The sequence below is a fragment of the Nestor notabilis genome, unplaced genomic scaffold (genome assembly GCF_000696875.1).
Source record: "Nestor notabilis isolate BGI_N333 unplaced genomic scaffold, ASM69687v1 scaffold5131, whole genome shotgun sequence".
Classification (NCBI taxonomy): Eukaryota; Metazoa; Chordata; class Aves; order Psittaciformes; family Psittacidae; genus Nestor; species Nestor notabilis.
This window is the reverse complement of record NW_009914994.1, coordinates 15,627-40,995: the sequence shown is the minus strand read 5'-3', so window position 1 is coordinate 40,995 and position 25,369 is coordinate 15,627. Positions and strand designations below refer to the sequence as shown.

At 42.4% G+C, this 25,369-nt stretch overlaps 1 protein-coding gene across 1 annotated transcript in view; it reads right to left on the bottom strand.

Moving 5' to 3' along the window:
* Positions 1 to 1,494: 1,494 nt before the first annotated feature.
* CRAMP1L (Crm, cramped-like (Drosophila)) overlaps positions 1,495 to 25,369 on the bottom strand; it is a gene marked incomplete at its 5' end in the record, with an annotated part of 39,493 nt that continues 15,618 nt past the window's right edge. The window contains 16 exons of the mRNA XM_010023909.1: positions 1,495 to 2,070; positions 4,352 to 4,497; positions 5,122 to 5,286; positions 5,601 to 5,835; positions 7,171 to 7,251; positions 7,827 to 8,002; positions 8,971 to 9,075; positions 9,767 to 9,848; positions 11,038 to 11,112; positions 11,734 to 11,915; positions 15,937 to 16,114; positions 19,058 to 19,566; positions 19,642 to 20,323; positions 20,801 to 20,882; positions 21,945 to 22,068; positions 22,845 to 22,930. Coding sequence (XP_010022211.1) covers positions 1,915 to 2,070; positions 4,352 to 4,497; positions 5,122 to 5,286; positions 5,601 to 5,835; positions 7,171 to 7,251; positions 7,827 to 8,002; positions 8,971 to 9,075; positions 9,767 to 9,848; positions 11,038 to 11,112; positions 11,734 to 11,915; positions 15,937 to 16,114; positions 19,058 to 19,566; positions 19,642 to 20,323; positions 20,801 to 20,882; positions 21,945 to 22,068; positions 22,845 to 22,930 — 3,064 coding nt within the window. The remainder of the gene's footprint in view (positions 2,071 to 4,351; positions 4,498 to 5,121; positions 5,287 to 5,600; positions 5,836 to 7,170; positions 7,252 to 7,826; positions 8,003 to 8,970; positions 9,076 to 9,766; positions 9,849 to 11,037; positions 11,113 to 11,733; positions 11,916 to 15,936; positions 16,115 to 19,057; positions 19,567 to 19,641; positions 20,324 to 20,800; positions 20,883 to 21,944; positions 22,069 to 22,844; positions 22,931 to 25,369) is intronic.

Here is a 25,369-nt window from a genome sequence, read left to right as displayed (position 1 = left end):
GTTCTAATGCTGGTTTTGCACACCTGTATGGTTCCTATGTCAAAGAGGAAAATGCAGCAACCTGACACTTCGGGTCCTGGAATGTCATCCAAACATCACTACTTTTCAAGTGAAATCAGGAAGGTTGCTCTGGGCCACACAAAAGGTGCATCAAAAAGCATGTTACATTTTCTCTTAGTGACAGAAAGCATAAGGCAAACCACAGAGTGGTTAAAAATAATCGACATAAAGCAGGATGAAGTGACTGGGAAAACAGCAAATACAATCAGTGCATCGTGAGCAGGGTTACAAGAAGAAACTCCCAGTCAAATGCCTTGTAGAAGTAGCTCAAGGCAGGTAGAACTATATCCACCAAGTACAGTGCAAGTTGGGAAAATGAACCCCTGATAATAGCCTATGAGATGGAGAAGTTTTGTTTATTTATTAATAATAAAAAGTTGAGGTTTATATAGGACTAGCCCCTTGGATCAGTTCAGAGCTACTTAAAATAGCCAAGAAACATCCTCTTACTGGAGCAGCAAACAAGTGCTTAAAAAAGGGGTGCAATAAAGGTATTATGTCTCATGACTGGTAGGAAAGGAAATAGGAAAAGTCTCCTGAGTTATCAAGGTAGAATTGATGGAAAACCAGCTCTCAAGAAAGTAACTTCACATTCCTTTGAACCCACTGGTATCAGGATCTGGGTCTTTCCAATATTAAAACTTTGAATGCATAGGGATTCAGTAGAGAGAGTACCAGATCCACTAGTGCCTGCGAGTGACCATAGTGAAAAATGATGCCCTGAAGTACTACAGAGCATCTGGAATTCACAGAAAAAGGAGGAAATAAGGACGTACTAAGGGATTAAGCTTGGACTAACTCCTCTCCTCTTCAAGACACAAACAGTTCTCAACTTTAGCGTTAACATGTTATGTGTTTCTATATATTGTAATATTCTCTCCTATTTCCTCTCCCAAGTAAATCCTCAGTTTTTGTGAAGAAAGATGGCAATCTATAAAGGTTTCCAGCAAAGCCAAGACTAATTACAACAAAGCTTTCATAGTGATTCCAGTAGGCTCTTTTGCAGTGTTACCTGACTGAAAAAGCAATTGTTCTTCAGGGAAAGCAAGAAAGCACTCTCCCACTCATGGGATGAACTGTGCAATGGGATGAAGAATCTCAAAAGGTGAAAAACATGAGTGCAGTCAGGATGATGATGACGACTGTGACACGTGACGGGGTATAAAAATAGAGGAAACTCCCCAAGGATCCATGCAGTCTGTGAGAAGGGTGAACCAGAACTCCCCTACAAACCAAGAAAGCAGGTATGTGCTCCTGCTGGAATGGTCAACAACAAAACAGCCAAAGAAACAGACTGCTCTAGAAAAAAAGCACTGTAGAGTCGCAGGTCCTTTGAAGAGAGTGCAAGAAACTTCAGTTTGACTGACTGACAAAAAGAGTGCCAACTAGGACATGTAAAGATGCAAACCATTTCCCATTCCCACCCCCATTCTCCATCCTCCACAGCTTCAATGTGGATCCCAAATCATGGTATTTAGAGTACAACGCAAAAAATAATTCATGTAGGGGAGCTCCTGGCAATGCTATTCCCTGCTTGAACTTCTTGCTTAGGCCATTCCGAAGTACAAGTCCAGGACTGCCCCATAAAGCTGCCATCTTGTATCACTGATGCAGGGGACACACCATTTCCTGTAACACTATTCCATGTTTTGCTGTTCCCAACATATTGCACATTCTAGGACTTGCAAGTACTTCTTCACACCTCTGAAGACAATGCTTCTGTTTGCAAGAAGCATACAAGACAGGAACAAGTGAACCTCAGCTGCTTCTCTACAACCTGCCCTTGCCATGATCCAGCGCTGCAAGCTCCAACATTAGCTGAACAGTCTACACCAGCCTGCTGGTCTTACACACTCACTGTGAGAGATCCCCAATTGGGGGACCACCATCAAACAGAATTTCCCTGCGAGCTGGCTCAGGTATTGAGAGTTCCTGGGCAAGGTCATTAAAACGAGATATGTAATCTATGCTGTTCTCATTCATCATGCAAGCCAACTGGGAATCCACCACCTACAAGAGACATGAGAGAAAACAAGAGTGACATGTCAGTAGAAATTTCACAGCATCACAGAACTATTTTAGGTTGGAAGGGACATCTTGAGATCATTTTGTCCAACCATCCTGCTCAAGTAGGGTCAGTTAGAACAGATTGCCCTGGACCTTGTCCATTCGGGTGCTGAATTATCTCCATGAACGGACATTCTAAATCTCTCTGGGCAACCTGCTTCCATGTTTGACCACGCTCATGTTAAAAAAGTTTTCTTGTGTTCACATGGAATTTCATGTTTCAATCTGTGCCTGCTGACTTCTGTCCTAAAAGTGTGGCTCCCTCATCTTCATTCCTAGCCTCTCCTCATACAAAAGATACACTTTATCTGAGTTAAGAGAATAGCTCTTATCCACAAACAAGCAGAAGCCTCTAAAAAACAAAAAACAAACAAAAAAACCCCCCAAAAAACCAAACAAACAAAAAAACAAAACAAAAAAACCCCACCAAAACCCAAAACAACCTGTAGTCTTAATGGGCCTTACCTGCCTATCTTTAATCCAACATTAAGGTGCACTTTATAGATATTACCTTTAACCCAATAACTGCATTTGTAAATAAAACCTGATTCTGCAGGACACTTATTAAAAGGCCTTTCAAAATGCTCCCATCATTAAAGCCATTTTTAGATGACACTTGCTTCCTCTGAAGACTCCTATGCAATCCTGCATCTGCCACAACTGCTGCTTTGGTGTGCTTACCCCATTTTATTCTGAAGGCAGATTGTAAGATCAAGGGCTGTGATGTCACTTCAAATCCATACCAAATAAATTATCACATATTCATTTAATTAGCACACACCTTGACAGATTCTCACCACCAAGCAAGCATAATCTTTTTATTTAGCCCAGGAGGTAGAGCTGTGGGTGGAGTCTGAAGCTGCCAAGGGCACATTAAAACAGCATGGGCTTGCTGCAGCTTCTGCTTACAAGGTCTGTACAGAAACTCCTTATTCAAATGCAAAAGCAATGGAGGAATGACATTTTCCTTCCACCAGGGGAAGCCCCCCAAAAGCTACAGCATACATAACCCTACGCTGAGTCAACAACTGTAAGCTGTGGGGTAATTAAGATTGGAGGGGACGTGAAGAGGTATCTAGATCAACCTCCTGCTCAAAGAAAGGTCACCCAAGGTGCTGTCACCCAGGAGGACAGACAAGCTTACTCAGGGCTTTATCGATGTTGGCCTTGAACAGCTCTGAAGACAGACATTGCTCATCACCTCCTGGTAACCTGTTACCCTGCCCACCTGTCCTCAGAGTGAAAAAGCTTTTCTTTATATGTAGTCAGAATCTTTCTCAATTCAGTTTTTGCTTGTTCCTCCCACCATGCATCACCACTCTGAAGTGCCTGGATACTTCTTAATGACCTCCAAAGAAGCACTGGCAGGCAGCCAGGTAGGTCCCTCCTGCCCTGAAGCCTTCTCCAGGCTGAACAAGCCCAGTATCAGCTGCCTTTCCTATGAGACAGATGCTTCAGTCCCCTACTTGTCTTGGCAGCCCTCTCCTGAACTTGCTTCAGTTTATCTATGTCTTCTCTGTATCAGGTGCTCAAAACCGGTCACAATATTCTAGACATGGTCTCTCAGCTGTTGAGTAGAGTGGCATTATCATTATTTTGTTCCTTCTACTGGTTATGCTCCTGTTAGAACAGCCCACAACACTCTTGGTCTTCCTAGCTGCCACAGAATGTCCTGGCTCATGTTCAGCTTGCTGTCTATCAAGATGTCCAGGTACTTCTCAGCAGAGCTGTTTCTTAAACAGTCAGTCTCCAGCCTATATTGCTCTTAGGGTTATTCTTTTTGCATTTGTCTCTGCTGAATTCCATTATGCTCCTGCAGCAAATTCCTCCAGTCTGTCCCTCTGAAAGGCAGTTCTGTCCTCAAGCATATCAAAGCCTTAGCAACTGCTGATCTTCACTCTACCCCTTCAAAAGATTTCAAAACAGAAGGATAATTCTACCATCAGAGAAAACAACTCAGCAGCACAGGATCTTCTGCCATTCTCTCAGGTACTGGTACTGGCCATTTCCTGCTTCTTCCTTCTGGACCTACTGCACCAGCTCTGGGCCATTTACTCTCAAGTAAGTTTACATCTTTCCATTAAGACTGTCACCCTGTTTTACTAAGAAGCTGAAGTGCAGATGTCAAAGCATCTTTGCCATGTCAGGAAGGTATGATGAATGATACACAATAACACTGCACTAAAAAAGGAAGCAGATAGCTGCATGTAATTAGATGACATACCTCTGCTACATCTGCTAGAGACCGTGACACAAAAGAGTCCCGTGAGTTTCCATCCAGAAGGCTGGGTCCCAGTAAGGAGGTGCCACTGGCAGTCCCAACAGGAGTTGGCAACATTTTTCGTCCCTTCTCAGGGGAGATGAAACTTGCTATAAGGAACAGGCACATCAGTAAGCCACTGCACCCAATGTTTGCAATTTGCAGGATAAAGAGAAGGACAAGGAAGTAGAAAAGAGAGGAGGAGATCTATTTCTTTTATCTCTTAAAAAAGTATGTTACCATCATGAAGACCATCAGTGTGCTGCTAAGAGTACAGAGAGTCATTAAATATTAATTAAAAACGCACACCAACCAAACTCCAAACCAACCCAGTGATCATGTCTTTGAGATTATGCTCACCAAGCACAGAACAAAGTCTATTTTTCCAACAGCAGAACCAATGGCATCTTTTCATTCTGGCAGAACAACCAAAATGTCTCAACCTAAACTTATGAGTCAGGCTCCAAAAAGACTACAAAGAATTGCCAAGGAGTTATCTGCCCCAAGGTATGGGCCCCAATCTAGCAACAGGATCTTTTCAGGAACAGACTTGTAAAGAGAAAGAAAATGTATTCAAGACAACACTGTTGAAATGAAAGCAAAAAGTAAGGGAAGAGTTCTACTAATGTCCTACAGGGTTTACAGTTTTCCAAAGGATCCACTTCTAATAAGCAGTGTCTTTTTTTTTAAGGGAAGAGCTGTTTTGTTGCAGTTCTCTGCACACTGACACTTACAAAACAAGCTGCTGAGAGAAGAATCTGTAGAGTCATTGGGGTACCACTGGGGATCATGGCTGGGGGACGCAATCCAGTTCTGCTGAGGACTACTTGATGGGGACGGAAGACTTTTGGAGCTGTCACTGCCATTCAGCTTCGCAGGAGAGAGAGAAACACCTTCACCTGTAAGCCAGTATCAGGAATCACTGATTCAGTTAAAGTGGTGAAGTTACAGTTTCTGTTCAGAAAGGAAAAAAACAACCACCAACCCAAAAACTCCACAACAAGAAGAAAACCACCTATATATGCTATAAACCAAAAGCTACACACATAATTTTATTTCCAACGGATATTAAAAGAAAAAAAACAAGCTAAACAAAAAAATAGAAAAAAAAAAAACCCCAACCCAAACAAAACAACTCCAACTGCTTCCTGGAAAAGTTTCTTCTGACATGGAAATTATTTAATAGGAAGACTTTAGCTGAGCTCAGACTTACTGTATTGACCAGAGCTGATAGCTATTTCAATGATAGAGTCACTGATTTGAGTGGCAGGTTCTCCTTGAGAAAGCACATCTTCAGGTGGTCCAGGCAGAGAAATATCCAAGAGAGCAGAAACATTGGGAGGAGAGAGACGGGTACTGGAAGCCTCTGATGAGGGAAGTGGAGGGGTGGAAAGACCATTCTGGAGGGAAGTCTTGGACAGTTCTGACAGAGAAAGGACTGATGTGCCCTGTTACAAGAAACAGTTAAATGTTTGTAAATCTACGAAAGACTTGGAAATCCACCTGAAAAGCAACAGTTTATCTCCTAAACATCAGATTAAAATCAGACTTTAAGGAGGGTGGGGGGAGAGGACTAACAGTCTAGCGGACAACAGTCCTAGAATTTTAGGAATATATTATTTGTATAATGAATTTGTAGTATTTGAATGAGAAATATCTACAAGCATAAACAAATACGCTTCATCTCATCTCCTGCCAAATAATCTGAAAAAACAAGGGTCTGTATCATTCCAAAGAATGTTTAATACAGCCTACATAACAGAAACAAGCCTAACATCATCAACATGGTTTTGATGAACCTACAAGATAGTTCTTAAGTATTAATTTGCCTTTGTATAGGCCCAAACCCTGTAACTGCTTGAAAAGTATACAAGTATTTTGAACAGCCAGCTCACTCCTCTTTACAGCCTTCCCAAAACTCAAGTGATCTTTTTTAATGAGTCTTGTTATTAGTACCTCACCGTAGAACTGCTGTGATTCTCCTCTGATGTAGTATATACAAAGCTGTCCTGAGAGCAAGAACCAGAACGTAGGGCTCCATTACCACAAATAAATGTAGGTTCATGTCCTAGCACCTCTACTATATAAAAATCTAAATAAAATCTTCCTCTGCTTTATACTGTCCAATCAACTTAATTGGACCTTTTTCACATATACTTGTCACAGGAAGGGTAGAGAGTGCTTTCACTGAAAAAACGAGAAGCCTATCTTCTGAGGCTTAAGTATCTAATTAAGGTCCTGGATCCCACTAGAGAAGGAATTGGCAATAGGAAAACAACATTTTTGCAACTTAGGTGCTGCCACAGTCACTTTTTAAGTATCTATGCCGTATGGATCCAGCATAAAGAAAAGTGAAGCTCTGACGAGGATGCTAGCATTACAATCACACTTTAGTCCTAACGTTCCTCCTTCAGCAACATACAAGCAGGAGGACTTCCACCTGCAGAAAACTTTCTTTGTGATGTAGAAAATACCTACGTACAATATAGCAGGGCAATTACACCACTGTATAAGGAAATATGTAAAACCTGTTTGACCTTCAAAGGCCAGAGACTGCCAGCTTTGCTTTGCTATTTTATAGAACAGCAGCCACATGAATTTAAGCAGCTTTCCTAAATTTCCTTCTTCAAATTTCTTCAGATGCTGGAGATTTCAATTCCCACAAAATAGTACCAATGGTATACCATTACCTCTGAACCAGGGGTTTGAGCTACCAGTATCAGTGGTGTGTCCAGAACATTACCCAGTTCATACAACTGTTCTTTCAACACATAAAACTCTACCTGGAAGCCATCAGGAACTGCCTCCTGCTCCTGCCGTGTGGGCAGGCTGATGAACGGAACCCGACACCCAGGGCCTGAGCCCTGGAAGCACAAGAGAAAACATGTGAGTGACAAACATTTACGTAAGATGCTGCAAACATACCTGGGGAGGTAAGACACACATGCCTATTACTGTTTCTGCATGCTCTTTTTACATATTGTGCCTTTCAAAATTATCCAGTAACTCCCTGAGAAAATGACAATGGACCAACACATATTTGTATCTCAGTGAAAGGAATGGCAAGGAGAAATTACAGTTTCCATTCCTAACACATGCCTGAAAGTCCAGGTTTTCCCCAGAATTCCCTCCTGAATTACTGTCTACTGAAATGCTACTTTCTTTTCAAGCCTGCACTTCTGGATGACCAACTTCACGTCTCACAGCTGAAAGCCCTTGTGCGCGACAGAAACCTGTTCAATGTGATGATTTCATCCCTCAGCCCAAAATACACATTATACAACATGGGTTGGCTTTGCCATGATCAAAGCATCCAACAGCAAGCCCCAGGAGAAAGCTCACTGAACAGTCATTAATAATAGAGCTTTTTTTTTTTTTTGTTTTACACAATGGAAGAGCAAGACACTGAACTACTATAAAAAGCACTCTTGAGACTGACCTCCACAGTGTTGATGGAGCCTCTGTTCTGCTGCGCTGCTGACTCTTGCCCTGTCACCACTGTGGCCACTCCGTCTGGTGACAGTGGAGACACACCTGACAAACCATCTGTGTCCAGGACAGGCACAGGGCTCCCAGGAATAATACCAGCACTTTTAGCTGCCAAGTCAATAGCACCTTTTTTTTGGGGGGGGGGGAAGGAGGGGCAAAGAAAGGAAAAAAAAAAAAAAAAAAAAGGCAAAAAACACATTACAAGGCTCTTCTACAGGCAATGATTTTGTTGTGACTCAGAGTCAAAACTTAACACATACAAAAAGCTAAAATTGTCATTATCTGACCAGCAGTTCCAGTTGTCACTCCAAAGTGTAATATTTCTTTCAGCTAAAGTGGTTAATCCTCCTGCCCTGTTCCACCATGTTATCAGGTACACCAGACCAGTTCAGAGAAACATCCCAGTTCTCAACTCCTGCCCTCTCCTGCAAATTGTTAAGAATTTGGTTACGCAGTTTCTAGAAACTTCCTATGGATTTACTAGAGGGGCTCTAAAATCAACACAGCCTTATTTTGTTATCTTGCCTCTAGCAACTGTTTAGACTCAACAGAAAAAACTTACCTTGTTGCAGCGTCAAACTCACTCAGATCTTTTAAAAAGCTGCCTAAAGGCCCTGAATGCTTTCTCATCACAGGGAATCCTCTAAATAAAAACACAGAGGCTGTCATTGCTTTCACCTCACTAATTGTCCTAATTGGGGGACCCATTCTTTTTCTGCCAGACGACATTTGCTTGGGGTACACTAGCAGGTGTTTTATTTGTCGAATTCATTATCCCATATTAGCAGATCAGCAGTTATGAAGTTTCTTTCAAATGTCACAACCCCTTTTCTTACCACAAAAAGTCACAAAAGTGCTCAAATCTGGTCACAAACTCTAAGCCCATGCTTTGCCTGCATGGTCAGACACAGCAAAGGAACAGAGTTCAGACTGCCCAACCACCAACTGCAGTCACACAAAGCCACAGGAGGCAAGATCTCATTAACACAGCCCTCTTCTTTAACTCCCACAGGCACTGATTTTACTTAGGCTACAGAAACCACCACACAGCTCACAACAGACCATGACTCTTGTCTGGTCCAGAAATAACTTACTGGACAGATGGTTGGTAGCCTGTGTTGGAAGAACTTTGGGCACAATTGGACGAGAAACAGCAGCTTTCGTCAGTGACGACTGGATTGGCCGAAACGAACCTCTCCCTAGGGTGAAGAATTAAATACCTCTCAAGCAAATGAAATCAAACATCTTTAAAGCAGAGTACAACGCAGTTCAATGAAAGCAAATAAATTCCAAGCAGTAGCAAGTTCTGGTAAGGCAAATAGTGGAGATGAGGCAACAGACTTGAAATAGTAATGCAAGCTAACCAGCTACACCCCTTATCTGCACAAAGACAACATTTAAAGTCTCATGTTGATTTTGAGATTTAAGCTGACATCACCCACTGTACTCAAGAGTTTATTAGCAGGAAAGGACAAATGGGCAGTATATTAGTTATACAGTCTGAAATTTAAATGGTATCTCAGTTACGAGAAAAAGGCCTTTATAAAATCTAGACAAACCATCACACCCTACAGAAAAAAACCCAACAATTTATTTAAGGAATTTATTCCAAAATTTTGTCTCCTTGTAGAGAACTCCTTACTATTCCTTGCTTTCAATACTAGGAAAAGGAAGAAAAAATTTTTTGTCATAATCATGGCTTGCTTAACAATGATCCAAGAGAACAATCCCATCATCCTGCGGGAAGTGACTCAAACAACTGGTAAATGACTGGTTTTGAAAGGATATTGTACTCTCTTCAGAAATGATTCCTTTATGTAGTTTTAAGGAACACTTTTCCAGGCCAGCTCTTGAGAGCATAAAATTGAGAGAAGATATGCAGAGACTCACCTGTAATGGATGAGTTGGATAAGATCGAAAAGGAACAGACATGCTGGGATGGATTTCCAGATGGCCTGGGCAGCAGCGTTCTCTACATGAGAAACAATACACCAGAACACATTTAAACACAGAGCAGAGGGTAAAGCTCATCTTCTAAAGCACAGAAGCTCATGATACCTTCCAGAAAAAGCAGAGTATTTACACGGCATGACTATCACGTAACAGACACAACAATAAGGTCTGTATAATCTTGAGAAAGAAGTTACAAATAGGAATCATGTGTTTTCCCTGTAAACTACTGTAGGAGAAATATTCCATGTGAGCATTTCTCTGAGAATTGTCCAACAGAACCATATTCCTTTCTGATTATACTTGCAGTAATTTTCAAATCTCCTGCAGAACTACAGCAGTGATCTTAATGATGGGATCCAGTCTGTGTGCAAACTGGTCTTCCATTACAACTACACAAGTGTGAATTAATGAGGCAGCTGTGTGTACCTGGGACTCCTAAAGCAAATGGAATTGCAGAGCCCAGACTCTCTCAGTCCCAGTATGTATGTCATTTCTATGCCTGCTACTCTCACACAGAGCAGAAGAGACAAAAGGGCATACAGACACTCAGTAACTTTGTTTTCCTGAAACAAGTTTCCATTATTTTGATTTTAGATTTCTGGTATGTTCTCCACCTGCCTGTGGTTTCTCTACAGCATGTGCCTTTTTGCTGGGTTATCAGAGCAGTCTAAAGGAGGTTAACACCTACCAGAAGTCCCATGACATCAGGCTACCTCTTCCATACATCTCTTTGCAAGTCCCATTTTTGTTCCAGAAATATTTGTTCTTTCAAATAGTGCTGTGCTTATTTCACTAGAGGTTTATATCCACCCCAGTTGAACAGCCACCAGTGAGCAGGAAAAGCTGTCCCAAGGGAGATCTTGTTGTGATAGCCCCAACTGGCAGCTCACGATGAACACACTGCTTGTGCACCAGGACCAGGCCCAAATAGCAGAACCTGCCTTCAGAGAAGGGGATTTTGATTTTTAACAAACTAACTTCATGCACTGTACTACTACTGTTGTTGACATTCCTTGCACAGGGAATATAACATGCCTGGTTACAATACAGACTGAACTACTTGCTCCTTCATATGTTCAGCTTCACTTTTCCAGTGCATGTATGAGAGAAGGTCAGGTTTATTTCAGTTAGATGCAAACCATTATAGCCTTACTGATACCTCTTCAGGAATCAAACTAGGCATTTCATACTTTGCAAACTGCTCTGACCTGTACTACTAACGGCTTCCGCAAGTGCCTGTTCCGTAACTTCCTTGGCTTTGGCAAGAAGAAGTCCGACTGCATCTGGACAAGAACAGGAAATGCATTAGAAAGTATTTTAAGCACACAGACCCCAAACTCTGTTTTGCAATAATGTCATAACTATTTATTAAAATACTCTGCTTTGGTTTAGACAGAATATTCCTTCTGCTAGAGAAGGAAAGTTTTCCACAAGGAATGTATGTTTTATTTCTTATGGAGATAAAGTTTCCTCCCAAAAAAGCCATTTCACTACTTAACTACTGTAGCTTGCTATGAAACTGTTACTGAGACTGTATATACAAAACTAAAATCAGAATTGGAATTAAAGGCAGCTATGAGGCTGTACTAAAACCAGCTGCACGGGAAGAAGGATATCAGTTTTGCTAAAGCTGGCACATCTATGTGCTGGAGCAATTTAATTAGAGTGAACCAGCTCCATCAGGCCGTGTGATGGCATTCAGACTGGGGTCTCAACAGGTGATGTCACTGCAAGGCACAGTCAGTCAAAATCTGGCTCATCTCAGCTAATACAAGTTTATGCTAGAGCATCACTAGCAGCACTGCTTCATAAGGAACCCATACCTCCTGATGAACCAACACCATCCTATCATACCTACTGGAAGCAGGCTCATACTACTTTGTTCATGCAGTCACCTCACTCACACTGATTGTGTCCAAGTGCTGCCGAAAGGTCAGTTCTGCTTCTTTGCTGGGCAGGAACAGTTTCCCATGGCGGCTGTTGGGTGGCAGAGTCGTAGGAACTGCAAAGAGTCCACCGTCAGCATCAGTGCTTCCAGAACTTGAGGGACCAGCCACCAAGAGAGGTCTAGGGAGGTTTCTCAAACCTACAAGAGTTGAACAGCAATTTAAGTGAAGCAAAACCAAAAAGAAAGTAACTATTTAGTAACTCAAGGCTCGTAGAGAGAGCAGAGACTATGGATTCTGGATCTGCCACCCCACCTGCAAATTCACAGTATTTAACTGCTTCACAAGGCTACTGCAAACATTCACTTACCTTGAAATCTTCAGAAGAAAGGGGTTAAATGTGATTTTATGCTACTAAAGAAACTAGAATTTAAGCCACACACAGACTCTGTTAATAAGTTTATCTGTTCAGCTTACAGAAATACTTGAGGGCTCTTCCCACTGGACAAATTATATACCCACTATCCTTTTTGTAGGGGAAGACAATAAAAAGACAAGTTCATTCAACAATGCATGCGTTTAATTTACAGTCCCCACGGCAATTAAAAGTGCAACCACAATAAAATTATTCTGGTGGCAGAGAAATGAGACAACAGGGATCAGTTTACTGAAGTATCTTCCAAAAGATGGATTGCCAATACATATGGCACACTGAAATAACAGCATCTGCTCCAAGTAAAACTTCTCCATTTGCATTTCTCTTTACTGTAGCGTTCCTCAGTGTTGTGCCCACTCTGCAGGGATCCAGCTAGGGTGAAAAGTCAGGTTGGAAAAAGCCTTTGAACATCCCTGTCTACGGGAAGGCGTCCCTGCCCATGGCAGAGGGTTGGAACTGGGTGAGCTTTGATGTTTGTTCCAATCTAAATCCTTCTATGATTTAACCTTCTCGGTAGAAAACAAAGCTCAGAAGATAGCCTGCACACAGTCCAGGAGTACTGAAAGCTCTGGCAAACACTGACAGCTCCACAAAAGGCACACTGCTAGCTGGAGACATAAAAAAAGTTAAAAAGGCCTTGTTGAACTTCATGAGGTTCACACAGCCCTACTTCTCCAGCCTGGCCAGATCCCTATGGATCCCATCTCTTCCCTCCAAGTGCATTGACTACACTACGCAGCTTGGTGTCATCAGCAAACTTGCTGAAGGCGCTAGATCCCACTGTCCATGTTGCCGACAAAGATGTTGAACACGATCAGTCCCAACACCAACCCCTGAGGATCACCACTCGTCACTGACCTCCACACAGATAGTGAGCTGTTAACCGCAAGTCTCTGCGTGTGGCCATCCAGCCAATTCCTCATCTACTGAGTAATCCATCCATCCAACTCATGCCTCTCTAGTTTACAGACAAGGATGTTGTGCAGCTCGCACATGTCCAGATAGATGATGTCAGTCACTCTTCCCTTATCCACTAATGCTGTGGCCCATCACAGAAGGTCACCAGATTTGTCAGGCATTATTTGCTCGTACTGAAGCCATGTTGGCTTTCATCAGTCACTTTCTTATTTCCCATGTATGTGCACAGCTTCCAAGAGGATCCACTCCATGATCTTACCAGCCAAAAGGCAAGACTGACTGGTCTGTAGTTCCTTGGGTCTTCCTCTTATTGCCTTTTTAAATATGGGGGTTATGTTTCCCCTCTTCCAGTTAGAGGAACTCCAGACTGCCACAGCTTCTCCAATGTGATGGATAATGGCTTAGCAACTTCATCTGCCAGTTCTATCAGGACTTGCAGCTGCATCTCATCAGGTCCCAGGGACTTATACACCTTCAGGTTCCTTATCATGATCTCAAGCCTTATCTTCTCCTACAGCAGGAGTTCTTCATTTTTCCAGTCCCTGACTTTGCCTTCTGTGACTTGGGTGGTGTGGCTGGAGCTCTTGCCAGTGAAGGCAGAGGCAAAAAAGTCACTGAGTACCTCAGCCTTCTCCATGTCTCAGGTGACCAAGTCTCCCTGTTCCTTCCAGAGGGCCTACATTTTCCCTTGCCTTCCTTTTACCCCTGATGTACACATAGAAGTAAACAGCACCTAGATGGACTCAGGACCAAATTCTATGAGGGAACACACCTAGAAGAGTCATCACCAAAAGTAAGCAGGCAGTTTGCTTTCTGATAGCTGTATTACTGCAATAATTTAATAGCGCTGCATTTGACGATGCAAAGAAGCATAATTATTGTATACCAAAGCTTGAAATCCAGACCACAAACAATCCTACTATAGATCCAAAACACCTTTGTCAGGGGTGATAAACGAGATTCAGTTTGTCTACCAAAACAACCTGTTTGGGTATCCACTGGACGTGCTGGAATGCCATTACCTGAGGCCTCAGCCAAGTGCATTACCCCAAGCAGAGCTGCTGAGGAGCTGAACCAGGTAGAATGTTGTACTGCACATACTTCCACTCCTCTGTTCCAGCCAAACAGCTCACCTGAAGCCAACCTGTCTCTTCAGTATCATACAAAAGCAGGGATACATACAGTGTATTTTAATTTTGCTGACTCTGTATTTCATACAGCATGTCAAACCACAGGGCCTCACAACTCAAATGGAACTCAGCAAAGGGAATCAAAGACGAACATGGAGACGCAGGTTTCTTTTTGAATCAGTGAAGGTCTGCCTAACAGAACAGGTGCCTGTTCCTAGGGTACCGAGTACTGTGATCATCTTGCTGTTCTAGAAAGGATCTTCAAAGCATTAGGGAAGCATTAAGTACTCTCTCATAAAAATGAGTATCACAAGCTAAGGAAGTCTGATTTGAAAGGATGTGTCCTTCAAGCCTGTGTATCTCACTGAAATAAAACAATTTGATCTATTAAACTACTAGCTTTCTACTAGATATTTAAGCAAATACATCTTTGTCTATAGCTAAGCACAATGCAGTTTTAGACAAGAATTACTGTAACTCCATTTTAAAATTAAAACCACACAGCACCCCAAGTGCTTTACAGTATCAGTTAAGCTGCTCATAGTCCACTGCTTCTTACAGCAGGGTGTGAAAAGGACAGCCCAACAATCCCAGTTGTTCCCAGTAACCCTGATGTCTGCATGGGCTTTTCTAAAGTCTTATAACATTTGCTGGTCCATGCAACTGGACTGAAGAATAGAACAGAAATTCTTGGTCTGCAGGCCTGGCACTTGCAAGTTCTAGCATCTGTACCTTCTAATAAAAGATAACTCATAATCATTCTGTATTTTATAATGGCAGAGAGCACAGAAAAATTTCATGAATTACCAACAAACTTTACACACTCCTGCTCTGTAAACCTTCACTCTTTCAGATCCCATACCCTCTATCAGCCAGTTTGTGCTGGTTCTGGTTGGGATAGAGTTAACTTTCATCATCAGAGTTAGTATGGGCTGTGTTTTGGATTTGTGCTGGAAATGGCATTGATCACGCAGGGATGTTTTAGTTACTGCTAAGCAGCAGTACACAGCATCAAGGGCTGTTCTGCTCCTCACCCCACCAGTGAGGAGGCTGAGGGTTCACAAGGAGTTGGGAGGGGACACAGCCAGGACAGCTGATGCCAACAGACCCAAGGGATATTCCAGACCATGTAGTGTCATGCTCAGCCTATAAAGCTGGGGGAAGAGAAGGAGGAGGGGGACATTGGAAATGATGGTATTTGTCTTCCCAAGTCACCGTTAGACATGATGGAGCCCTACTCTCCTCAAGATGGCTGACTGCCTGCCTGCAATGGGAAGTGGTGAAGGAATTACTTTGTTCTGCTTTGCTTGTGCATGTGGCTTTTGCTTTACCCTTTAAACTGCCTTTATCCACCCCATGAGTTTTCTCCCTTTTACTTTGCCAATTCTCTCCTCCATCCAGCTGTGGGGAGTGAGTGGTGCTGTGGGGCTGAGCTGTGTATGGGGTTAAACTACAGCACAGCTTCTAACACATGCCGGCATCTTTTGCAAGAGTGACACTTGAGAGTTGTACTGGACTGCAGACTCCAGTATTGACATGCATTGTTCTCGAAGACTCATAGTAGTACTGAATTTACAATAACTCTAAAGCAAATTAACACATATCAATGTTCTTAAACAGTTAAGTTCAAAAGCGGAAGTACACTCATCCCCCTGGCGTTTCGTTACTTGAGTGTACTCATCATGGCTGAGGTACTAACGGTGTGACCTCATGAAATCCATTTTCATGAACACTCACCTGAGGAGCTGGAAGCAGCACCAGGAGAGAAAGTCTTGTTGTTGCGAAGGGCAGACTGATTTCGTGCACAACCCGGACTCCTGGTGCTGATGGCAATCACCTTCCCTGGAGGAGTCAGTGACTGCTCCTCCTGAGCAGGCTTTATAGGTGACGTGGCAATAGAGCTCATCTCAGGCATCTGAAAATAAACACACATGACATGAATATTGTGTGCTGCTGCAAAAAATACACCATTAAACTCATCCTAGTTAGGAAGCTAAGGAAAAAAAACCCCAAAACAGAAACATAATCTGACAGACTACGGTATCTTTAAGCACTCTAACCAATACCTCCAGGTGTGTGTGTGGGCAGCTGTAATTCCCTTCCTGTGTATTTAGCAGTCTTAAACAACATCAGTTTAGTATCATTAATTTATGTTAGAAGGGGTTGACATTCAACAAGCTTCACAGAGTGCTGGAAAACCGAGACAAAAGAAAAAAAAGAAGGTAAAGATGGAGATTTGTCAGTAATGGAAGAGGTGCTGGGTTTAGTCATTAGATTTTCATAACCATCACCACCCAGAGGGCTCCTCTGGGTGGAAGGAGACCTGGACTGAGATATTTTGCTCTTAATACTAGTCATGCATGCAGAGACCAATAGTTTTTGGTGGGTTTTTTTCCATCCTTTTTCCTATTCACACTGCAATACAGCAATAACAAGAGACACATGGCAAGGTGCTTTACTAATTTTCCAGGCTATCCAGTTATTTCATTAAATTGTTCAAGTACTTTTCTAGAAAATGTTCCTCTTTTAAGGAACCTATGTACAATCACAGGTACAAAATCACCACCCACACTTGACTGCAGTGCTATTTGCTACAGTTTGTTGTAATGTTCATTTAAAGGATGAACAACAGCATACTCGGCCACTTTGGCTCTGCTAGGTATTATCTTGAGAAAATAGCAGGGACATGGACAATCAACCCTTCTTTGCTCAAGTACCCTGTGGCAAAAATATTATGGTTCCTGTCATTATGTGATGAAATGCAGAGGATTTAAGACACAAAACTTTCAAAGTCTACAGTGCTTTCAATTAGGCAGAAAACATCATCGTCTCTCGAACACGTTATCAGTGCCAAGACATACACTGTCACAAAAACTCTTTTTCTGAAACACAGCAAGTATTACATGGTATTTGACAAACCAAAGGTTACATTACCTTCTTCTTACTGGAATGCATACTATGGTATGTAGCTGAGAGAGCCCCTGGATTTTTCAGTAGTACTACCCGACTTTAAGACACTAAGAGCACTAAAGGGACAGTAAAACACTTGCAAATAAGAACTAGTGGGTTTTCCTCCTCTCCTATCCCTCTCCCTGCCCAGTCTAAGGCGATGTCCTTCCTTCTAATTTGTGATTGTTTAATCACGTCATCCCTGGCTGTTACGTGTCACCAGAAGTAAAAGTAGATGCCAAAAGAGGAGATCTTGTCACAGATCGATGAGATGTCAAACCAAAGGGGACATAATGACAAAACAAGGGGTAATGGCTTTAAACCAACAGAGGGGAGATGGAGATGAGCTCTTAGGCAGAAGCTCTTCCCTGTGAGGGTGCTGAGGCGCTGGCACAGGTTGCCCAGAGAAGCTGTGGCTGCCCCATCCCTGGCAGTGTTCAAGGCCAGGCTGGACGGGGCTTGGAGCAACCTGCTCTAGTGGAAGGTGTCCCTGCCCGTGGCAGGGGGTTGGCACTGGATGAGCTTTAAAGTCCCTTCCAACCCAAACCATTCCATGAGTCTATGAAAACTCTTTACAGTTTAAACAAAGTCTGTATCTGAGCAAAGATGGTTCTGAACTGTCATCATCATTATTACTATATTTTACTTTATTTCAACTCTTAATCTGTTCTTATCTTGACCCACAGCTTTTTATCTTTATTTTTTTCCCCGATTCTCCTTCCCACCACACATGGGCAGGGTGGGTGGGTAGGAGCAACTGGGGTTAAGCCACATCAAACAACAAAGGAAGATCAAAAGAACTAGGTGTGTCTGGGAGTAGTAGTACCTTTGCATCCTATGCTAGAATAGGATGCAAATGGCATCTTTCACTCATCACATCTCCATCACAGGCATTCAGCCAGATGTGCTGAACTTCCACTAGACCAGGTTGCTCCAAGCCCCATCCAACCTGGCCTTGAACACTACCAGGGATGGGGCAGCCACAGCTTCTCTGGGCAACCTGTGCCAGCGCCTCACCACCCTCACAGGGAAGAACTTCTGCCTAAGAGCTCATCTCAATCTCCCATCAGGCAGGTTAAAGCCATTCCCTCGTCCTGTCCCTACAGGCCCTTGTCCAAAGCCCCTCTCCAGTTTTCCTGTAGCCCCTTTAGGCACTGGAAGCTGCTCTGAAGTCCCCCCAGAGCCTTCTCTTCTTGAGATCTTAAACACAAAAGGCTACAACACAAAAGGAGGAAAGCAAGTTCCTTCCCACTTGTCTGCCTGAGGAAGAAGGTATTTTTCTGGGTCTGATAAACAACTATCCTAGAGTCAGGGAACTGCTACAAAAGCCACTGTGGCAGGCTAGCCCAAAGAAATAAATTCTTTTTACACACACAGTGTAACTTGAACTACATGAATGGTGAAAATTAAGAGTTGCAGTTTTCACATGGGATATTAATCTCATGAAGGCTCCCTCTGCCATCTAGGATCCATTTCCCACAAAAGCTTGGACCAGATTATCTTCCAAAGTTCCTTCCAGCCTGGGCTATTCTGTGGCTCTATGAACCTGAGAGAGAATAGAAGACACCTACCTAAGCTAACCTCATGACTGATCTTTTCAGGAGTCACATTAAATGTTCATTATAATACCACTGAGACTCAGAGGAAACCAGAAACTAAAAGTCCATGTAAAAACCAAATGCAGCATATTGAGGAAAAGTCCACTCTGTAGCAAGTGGGCTGTGGTTTGGTTGGGTTTGTTTATTTTGGTTCGGGTTTCTTTGTGTTAGTTTGGTGGAGTTTTTTAAACAGGAATATTCCAAGATCTTGACAAGACTGATCACTGACTAACTGTGAAAACATGACTGGGCAACTGTTCCCCAGATCAAGTAAGAGTTTAGCAGCTGGTGGATGAACAAGAGTTACTTACTGGTTTGGGATTGACTTCAGTTGAGATGAGTTTTAAAAGGCAGCTCAGGAGTCTCTGCTTGTGAAAAGTGGGACATGCAGGAGCAGCACTTGATTCAGATGTTTGCTCCCTAGCATCCTGGGTTTCTGGCTCCAAGACAGCCAACCAGTCATATTCCAGCTGCAATTTGTTCGGTTTGCCCATCATGAGGTAGACTTCAGCCAGTGTAAGGCTCTCAGAAGTTCGTAGACTCCATCCTTCTTCTCTAACCTGTTGAGAGAGCCGGCTTGGGTCATCCTTGAGAGACTTTGTACTAGATTGTCCCTGAGGTGGAGGTGGAAACAAGGAGCCCAGCTTCTCTTGAGAATCCTCCATGACTGTATCTGTTATATCCTTGGTACAAGCATCAAGCTGCTGGCCCTGGCTGTGGCTAGCCTGAGTTTCATATCTGGATGCGCCACTGCTGGGTGAAGCCACACCACCTCTTGGTAGCTGTGAATAGGAGTCAGAGGTCTCTGTGCTCCTCCCACCTGGAAAAACCCCAGTAGAAGTATCACCAGCTGCTAGAGTAGAGTCTTTCCCATGCAGTTTGTCTGTGCAACAACATTTCTCTGGGACGATCAGGTCCTGACAGGACTTCATGTACCGTGGAAATGGATCGAGCAGAGAGAGTTCCTCCACATCAGGAATCTTACTGCAAGCACAAGCTGTGCTGCACGATGGTAGCACAGTTGCTTGGTCACTCGCCAAGGCCTCCCTGCCCTCCACAGAGAAGGCCACTGAGCTCAGCTTTTCATGGTTCCCTCCTGGATCTTGAAGTCCAGAAGGCATTTTTTGGAGAGAATTAGTGATGCCAAGATTCGAGGTTGTTCCTTCCACCAGGCCAGGCTCCAAGGCCCCATCTTCAGTGCTTGCAGAAAGTTCAGCTATGGGCTGAGAGATTCTGCTTGACTCTACAGTGCTCTCTGCCCTTCCAACACCCTTACCTTCTGTTCCCCGTGGGTATTTTAGCTGTCCCCTTGCTGTCCCCTGACCACTCTGTATGCCTAGGATTTGTGCAGGGGGTAGTAAGTGAGAGTCTTTTGTGTTTTGTTTGCATTTGCCAGTTTCCTGCCAATGCACTGTGCAGAAAGCCTTGGAGTGGACCACTCTGGCTACTCCAGGCAGGGGAGTGAGTGTACAATTCTCTCCTGGAAAGAGATGGAGCATCACTTTCTCCTCTGAGAAGCTGCCTCTTGTTTCTGAGTCTCTGGAGTCTTGAAGTTGCCGTTCTTCTAGTGTTTTACGCTAAAAGAGATGTGTCAAAGAATACAACAATCAACTGCCCCCTCCAAAGAAGCACCTGGGCACCTATTTTGCAAGTTAAAAAACAAAACAAAACAAAACCACAAACAAATATCTGCTCAGTGATATGTTCTCTATTCAGCATAGCTATCAAGACTCTCTGATCAGAAATTAAGTCCTTTTGTGGTGAGAAAGACTGCACTAAAGACTTGATATAGCCACAAACTAAATCTCTATTCCAGACAAAATTACTGATCTCTGCTTCACACACCACTCTAATCGTGTAAAAAAAAAAAAAAAAAAAAAAAAAAAAAAATCTTAACCAACTATCGAACCCCAACAGAACCAAGCAGAAAACTCCAGTGTTCACTGCACAGGAAACCAGACTCCCCTCCTGTGCAGTGACCTCCATCTGACACAATTTGACACCATTCTGCTACTTCTTCCAGCCTCAGAAATTAAAAAGCAGAGAAAGGATACAATACGCACTTCATGGAGAGCCCACTTCTGCTTCAGGAACTCAATGAGGCTGGAGACCTTCCGATGCAACTCCACAATCATCCTGTATGCAAGATTAACAAAGCAAGGGAACAGAAGAAATATCAGCTGAAGTTCAAATCACAGCCTTGATGCTAGAATGGGAATTCAGGGAAGAAACTGACATTCTGGAATACAAGCCCAGAGAACATACCCACTGCTCCCAAGCTCTGCAAAAAATCCAAGAAAAACAAAAAACATTTTATCACACAACTTTAAAATCTGGATAACCCACAACTAAGAAAGATCTAAAAGCCTACTGGATAAATCTGATTGCCATGATTCAAGATACTAGTTTCTCCAGATGGAAGAAGATAGAAAAAATGGTGAGATTTGGTTAAACTGCAGAAGTGCAAGCAAGGTCCAAAGCAACAACGTGGCGTACAGAAAGAAAGAGAAAAAGTGGCATAAAAACCCCCCAAACGTTTAATCTTTGCTCTCAAAGCATTTTACAAAATAAACCTAATGCTAATAACTTTCATTCTCCTCTCTGCCTGATCTTTGCTCTTTACACTGAAGTCCTAAATCAACATCATAGAGGCCTCATGTTTTCTGCTCTGAGTTCTGGACTAGATTTAAATACAAGGATGAGCAGCCACTGATGACAAACAACAGCACCAACTACATTTTGCAGGACAGAGATTATGCTACAAATACATTCCTTTCTGCTAGTTCCACCTAAACCAATGAGTCTTGGTGTAGGCACCTCTCACTATTGTTTTACTTTCCTGTGCCTCTGTCTCATGGAACATTCAATACAGATTTTACTAGAATTAGTGCTGCTTATCTCCAGCTTACTTGCACTGTGCTCTGACAAGTGGGTGTAAATGGCACAAAGTAAATTCACCTCCAACTCCACTAGCTCCTATAATTACTCAGAAGATACAAAGAACAATGCAATCTGATTTGCAAGTCTGGTATCTCATGTTTATAACAACTGTGTACTCTTCAGGACAAGTACATTTAGGCAAACTACATTCTCAAAGTTGAACTGCCCAGTTAGCAAAGAGAACCCTGAAGAGAGAGGAAGAAGCTAGAATGCTGCTTGTATATCTCCTTGTTCTGAGCACCACCATTTCTTCATTACCTAAGCCGTGGATTCTGGGCAAGACTCTGTACTCGTGCCCACGCATGATTATTTCGTGGCTGCAACTCCACAGGGACCTTGAGAGGCAGACGTACTGGCTTCTGGTCCTCTTCATCACTTACACCTGAGGGAGATGAAGCACAAAGAGCACGGGTCAAAGCAAGGACAACACACTCAGAACACTATGCTCATTTGCATGGAAAAAAAAGCATCACAGACATCAGTATCACCTCCAGACAACCAAGGCAGCTCAGATTCACCAGTGGAGCCTGCTTCCCTAGACTACATCCTATTCCAATACGTTTATTTTTTTATCCTGGACACTGCAGGGGACTCAAGTACCACTGCAGTACACTGGTACTGGAGCTTCCAATTGAGCAAGCAGTGTAAAAATCAGGTGACTGAAAACTTTGAACAAGTACACTATTTCAGACTTTTAAACTGCATTGATTCTACTCACTGGGGAAAAGGGAGGAAAAAATAATTTAAAAAAAAAATCATATATACCTGAACTGGAGAAGGTAAGAAAAAAAAAAAAAAGTCAAAAATGCTCAATGCTAAACCACATACTACTGCTCATTCACTGGCATAGGGGACTAAACTTTACATATAGTGAAAGCACAACTGGTAGAGCAGTAGTGATCTCATCTGGTGTAGCTATTTCCTTTTCAATTTAGCTAGTGACATACTCCAAGATTAAAGAGCTGGGTTTTTCCTGAAGTTATTGGGATTATACAAGCAAACAGGCTATGTAAGGCAAGAAGGACATATCCCTAACACAAATGGGAAATAGCTCGAATCCCCCACCACCAGCGCTGGACACTTCAGAACAGCCCTATTGTCTCTCTCATTTTCTTCTGCTCATCTGTTAAAACCATTTCATGTCCCAGCATCTCTTACCATCTGGATCACAGAGTTTCTTCAAAGCCCTGCACATTGGAGCTTTGATACGAAGGTTTCTGCCTTTGTAACGAACAGTCGTAGCCCTGAATATATTGAAAGAGAAGTAACTTACAGGCACCGTTAACAAAAGTTTGTGAATACAAACACGACAGGGACACTGAGTCAAATATGATCACAGCTATAGCAATAACCAAATGAATTGAAGGGTTTGCAGTGCAGATTCACAAAAGCATTCAATCTTTTCTATCACCTTCCTTTTAATTCTAGAAATGCTACTCTTGTGACCCTCCTCTTCCAGACTTTTAGGAAACACACGGCTGCCTGCTCAGATCTGCTATTTAGAAAGCAGACCAGAATTACATTACTTCAGTTCAACACTACCCTCAGAGACAGCTTCTTCCTAAAAGACAAGTGGTTTTGCTTTAGTCTTCTCTTTATACTCCAAACTCTTTATTATGGGAAGAAAAAGTCTAAAGTTTCTGCAGTGTCTTCCATTCTGCAATATCAACACCACATCCATTGCAGAAATGAGGTCTAAGAACTTGTGACAGAATCTGAACGAAGTAACTTCTACAGTATGATTTTGTTGGCTTTTAACTTCAATACCACATAAAAGCAAGACATTTCCTGGGTTTGTGCAGTGGAACTATTTGATTTCTTCACTCACTCAGCCCTGCTTTCCTTTTAGGGACTTAGAAGGCAGGCATTGAGACCAAAGTCACTGATGGCTGTATTTACTACTTAATACTTCAAGTAGGAAGAATCAGCATACAATCAACAGGACTGAACACAAGTCCTTGCAGATAAAATGAAAGAAATTATGAGGGATATTCCTACAGCAGGATCTTCCCCCCCGCCCCATGTTATAAGGAAGACAATATGAGGCAGAAAGAGCACTTGCCTATACTGCTAAGAGGGAAATTCACAAAATGGCAGCAGAAGAGAAGCCAGACCTAAGATTGAGATGACCACACCTGAAAGAAATGTGCTGGGTATTGAAAAAAGAACTGCTTACAGAGAGGGGGATCATAGAACTGAGCAAAGTGGAAAGTTCAATCTAGTGGGATATATGCAATGTGTTTGCTTGTATGAGATGTCAGGCTGCCCTCCATGTGCAGGGGATTAATTCAGAAGGTGTAGACATCCAGGTGGTAACAAAGAGGAAGATGTAAACTGTTTCCCTGCAGAGTTTGCACCTCTTGGTCTGACAAGGTTTATCTACCAAACAGGTTAAGAAATGCAGAAGAAAAAGGGTAGCAGAGATGTACCTCCCATCTCGAAGACAAAAAGCTTATGCAAGAGTTCTGAACTTCCCAAGAATGTTAATACTGACATTCTTGGTTAGAAGATGAGAATTAATATTTTCATATGCAGAAACTCCTGTTTTCAAAATGATTTGTTACAAGACTGGCTTTAGAATAAACACATAGACTTCATAAAAATCATTAGCCCTCATTAACAATTAATTAGAAGTAAGGCCTTAATCATGCCAAGTGCTAGACTGATGCTACAGCTAGCTAAAAGTCATCAGTCTCATTAATTATGGTTTAGTCTATTTGGATAACACAGTATTAGAAAGGCTTTCCAGTACAACAAAGAGAACAAAATGACTACTCATATATGAACTCCAGAGATGCCCAGGACACAGGGGAAAAAGGATCATCCTGGGCCCATTTTAACTGGTAACTCCAATTTAAAGAAGTAATTTGCTTTAAGAATTATTTCTTTGTATGGAAAAATTTACTGCTAAGATTGTCTTAAATGTATAAAACCCAATCCAAATGGCAATTTCTCTTCTAATTCAAAATGTCAGTTAACAGAAATATGAACAAGTGATTCCATAAACATACCCAAGCTCTGTACTGCAGCAGCACACTGCGCAAAGTGCATCTCCCAGGAGAGGAAAGGTTACTAAACTGTATGGAACTCATTTGGAAACTCAGTTTCCAAACAACAGAAAGGCACAATAGCAACTCTCCATTTTATACAAGGTAAAGGCAAAACATCAGCAACTGCTGAGTGGGCAAATTCCTTCTCCTCTGACAATAAACTTTACTTCACCAATAATTTGTCTGCTATAATGAAGCAGCCTGAAAGCACAAATGCTAAAAAGGGTCCGCAGCCAACAGAAAATAGTACTATTTTCAAATTGATTTTCAAGATTCACTTAGGACAAACCAATGCCTGCTGAGTGATACCTGCCTAATGGTCACACCACTTCAAGTAATATCTATTTCACACAAGTTCTAATAGTACAGCAGCTTCTATCCCCTTCCATATTCCCAATGTACACTGCCAAGACTGAACCCTGCAATCCCATAATTCTTTCTTGAAGTTAAAGAGAATACTCTTAGGGAAGAGTATTCACAGTAAAGAGAGGAAAAACACCATACAAAACAAACAAAGAATGGAAAAGGTCAATCTGCAGCTCTAAAGTAAGAAACGCCTCCTAGACTCTGGATGACCAACTCAACAGTCCAGCTGCTGAACAACCCAGTTTTAAGAGTTTCAGGAATAAGTTC